Below are 3,104 nucleotides of genomic sequence, written 5' to 3'. Positions count from 1 at the left end.
AATCAAAAACAATCAGGATACCTTCTGAGGCAGCTTGGCGAACACACTGGCGATCTGGTCTGTGATATCAACAGGAAGTGCATTGACAAGAGTCCCCAGAGACATGACGARCACCCCATGTTCCCCGGCACTCTGGACAAACTCCTCCAGCTCTGGAGGCAGGGGCTGGGCCGGCTTGCACTGGAACCCCCCCATGTAGACGACGTTGGGCATGGTGGGACGGGGGAAGTCAAACACAAAGTCAGACCTCATCAGCCAGATGTCAGCTTCCTGGATCATGGAGAMGATGTCACAGCCCCCTCCGAAGTACTTGGAGCAAATTGCGTCATAACTTGGCCCAATCAGGAACCTCTGTTGATACACGATGATGCTGTAGTACAGCATGTTTTGGACCCGTTGGACGAAGGTCATCTTGTCAGTGAATCCAGACCCTGGGACCGGGATGTAGGACATGGGAGAGGGGGCGATGGCAAAGTGGCCCTCCCCACTGGTGATCCAACGGGCGTTGAGCACCACAGGCAGTTTGAGGTAGTGGGCCATCAGCATCCCACCACCCATTGCAGGGTCGGTGAGCATCATGTCATACTGAGCGTCCTGAAGACTCTTCATCAGCTCCTTGTCGTCGAACATGCGAGACAGCGTGTCGCAGGCCAGGATGTGGGCTTCTTCTATCATACTGAGGAACTCCTTGGTTAGTTGGAAGAACTTCAGAGCTGATACCCCCTCTCTCTGAGCCTGAATTAAGACATTAACAGAGATTGAATGCCTCTTTGACAAAATAAAATAAATTATGTCTGCTGGATGGTTGATTGGCTGGTTTGCTGCCTAGATGGATGGATCAACCAATCAAAAAGACACATCAAACCTTCATTCTGTAGCTACATTACGAAGATATTACGAAGACATACCTTCAGGTTCTTCTGTACTGTTGCTACGTTATGAAGACATATACCTTAAAGTGCTTCTGTAGGAAGSWCTCGAAGAAGCTGTATAAGGAWTCTTRCTCCTTGATGGTGATGGAGGTGTATAGAGGTGACTCCTCYGTGATGTACCAGCTGGTAGAGGGTCTGACCACTGTGATGGTGTGGCCTCTGGCATGGAGCTCCTCGATCAGTACCTACACATTGGTGACGTTAGTAAGCTCACAAAGGGGCTGGTATTAAATCAGAGGCTACATTCATTAACTAATGCCTGAAAGGACAGCTGCGAGCATTAGCAACGAGGCGAACGGCAGAACCGGTATTCGAAATGCCCTAACGGGAGTGTAAACGCCGTTTTCCACTCGTCCCCCTCTCTGATGCGAACGAAATTGGTTAAGCGTTACGTAGGTCCAACTTAGTAAAAAAACCTGGCTCCCTGCCAAAATCTCGAGGCTTGACTACATAAGGGGAAGCGGATAACGCATTTCTTAACCGTTTATGTCATTCAGCCCTCGATAATCCACGCAAGGGGCGCAGGAGTTACCGTCCTTCTTCTTAACAAAGAAAAACCCCGCTCCGGCGGGAGAGGAAGAAAGGCACCACGGGTACCGGCGTCGGCAGAGGAAACAGACAGATTAATTACTCGAGAGCCTACGTTCGGGAGCCGAACAGAGAGTATAGTCTACCCCGAGGGGAGTGGTCCCCGGAAGGGGAGATCAATACAACAATCATACGACCGGTGAGGGCAGGAAGGGAGCTGGCTCTGACCGACTTGAAGACCCCACCCCCCATGCGCAGATCATGATAAATGTTCCTCGGCACTCCTCAAATCACCAGGTCCTCCTGGAGTAGAGCGGGACAGAAAGACACAGGGCGATAGCCAGACATTAAAAACTTCACATTGACAAGAAAACGTTCAGGATAGCGATAGAATTACTAGGACCAATTAATAGAAAGGGAAATTATGACATACTAGCCAGGGGATGACCCAAAACAAACAGGTTGTTTAAAAGTGTGAACGATAAAATCAAAAGGAAATTGGTCTCACTGTTTGGTTACCAGATACTGTGAGGCGTTAAGGTAGTGTCCACCCATCTGATCTGGGGAGGAAGACTTCAGCCATCTAAGGCGAACATGGGCGTGGGCTTCCCTAACTGTCTGAGAGGAATGTCATGTTTTCCGAGCCCATGCTTCGTCCATAAAACAAACCCCTCAGCCCAGAGTCTATCAAGGCCACTGCAGGAAGCAGCCGAACCGCGTCCAGCGTAGCATTGGACCGACAATGGTAGTACAGGATCTATTTGAATGGGAGAGACCTGAGTAGTAGCGCTCACCAAGTAGCCTACCGCCTTACTGATGAGCTCTGCCCTTTCGGACATGACCTGACAAAATGTCCAGCAGAACCGCAATAGAGGCAAAGGGCGGTTTTGGGTTGATTCTCCGTTCCCTCTCCTTAGTCGAAGATGCGGAATACCTCCCAGCTGCATGCGGCTCAGCTCTCTGAGCCGCGTGGGATGAGGATGGTTGAGATGCGGACGAGGGGAAAACACCGAACGCACGAGCTCTTTTCACGAGCTCCTGGTGACGAAAGATCTACCCGTCGTGTCTATGCGGGATGGCGAGTGCAATCAAAGAGCCACGCTGGAAGGAAACCTCCGGGAGGAATCTCATCCTTAACCTCAGCGTGCGATGGTTCCCTCCAGAAAACGAGCGAGCACGCCGGCTCGCTTCCAGTTCACTGGCATGGCAGGCCATGAGTTGCAAACTCTATAGAGTAATCGTGTTGATCGATCACCCTTGACATAGGGTAAGCCAGGGGCCCTGGGCAAGCCTCTTTTCCCAAAAAACTGAACGATCCAAAAACCCGCTATCATCTTTCCTCCTTAAAGTTCCTGATAAACGCCGAGCACACGCATGTCGCGACTACATACGTAAGCGACCAGGCACGGACTTCATGGTTTGCTTTTTCCGTAAAGTTTTTTTAAAAATCTGACACAGCGGTTGCATTAAGGAGGGTATTCTATAATTCCATGTGTATAACTGTGTATTATCATCTACATTTAATGATGAGTATTCTGTTGAATGATGTGGCTATGCAAATCACTGATGTTTTTGGGAACTAGTGAACGTAACACGCAATCGTAAACTCAGATTTTTTTTTACATACATGATGTGTAACATGAA

The 3,104-nt window shown here is 49.5% G+C and overlaps 1 protein-coding gene across 4 annotated transcripts in view; it reads right to left on the bottom strand.

The window, feature by feature from the left end:
- Positions 1-6: 6 nt before the first annotated feature.
- Positions 7-3,104, bottom strand: part of LOC112070990 (UDP-glucuronosyltransferase 1A5) — a 28,346-nt gene continuing 25,248 nt past the window's right edge. For all 4 annotated transcript variants that reach the window (XM_024138448.1, XM_024138446.2, XM_024138447.2 and 1 more), the window contains 2 exons: positions 953-1,117; positions 7-735 (listed from right to left, as the gene is read on the bottom strand). In XM_024138448.1, coding sequence (XP_023994216.1) covers positions 13-735; positions 953-1,117 — 888 coding nt within the window. In that variant the 3' untranslated portion in view covers positions 7-12. The remainder of the gene's footprint in view (positions 736-952; positions 1,118-3,104) is intronic.

The sequence above is a fragment of the Salvelinus sp. IW2-2015 genome, unplaced genomic scaffold, assembly GCF_002910315.2.
Source record: "Salvelinus sp. IW2-2015 unplaced genomic scaffold, ASM291031v2 Un_scaffold1485, whole genome shotgun sequence".
NCBI lineage: Eukaryota > Metazoa > Chordata > Actinopteri > Salmoniformes > Salmonidae > Salvelinus > Salvelinus sp. IW2-2015.
Note: the sequence above shows the minus strand (reverse complement) of the source record. Positions and strands in the feature narration are given on the sequence as shown.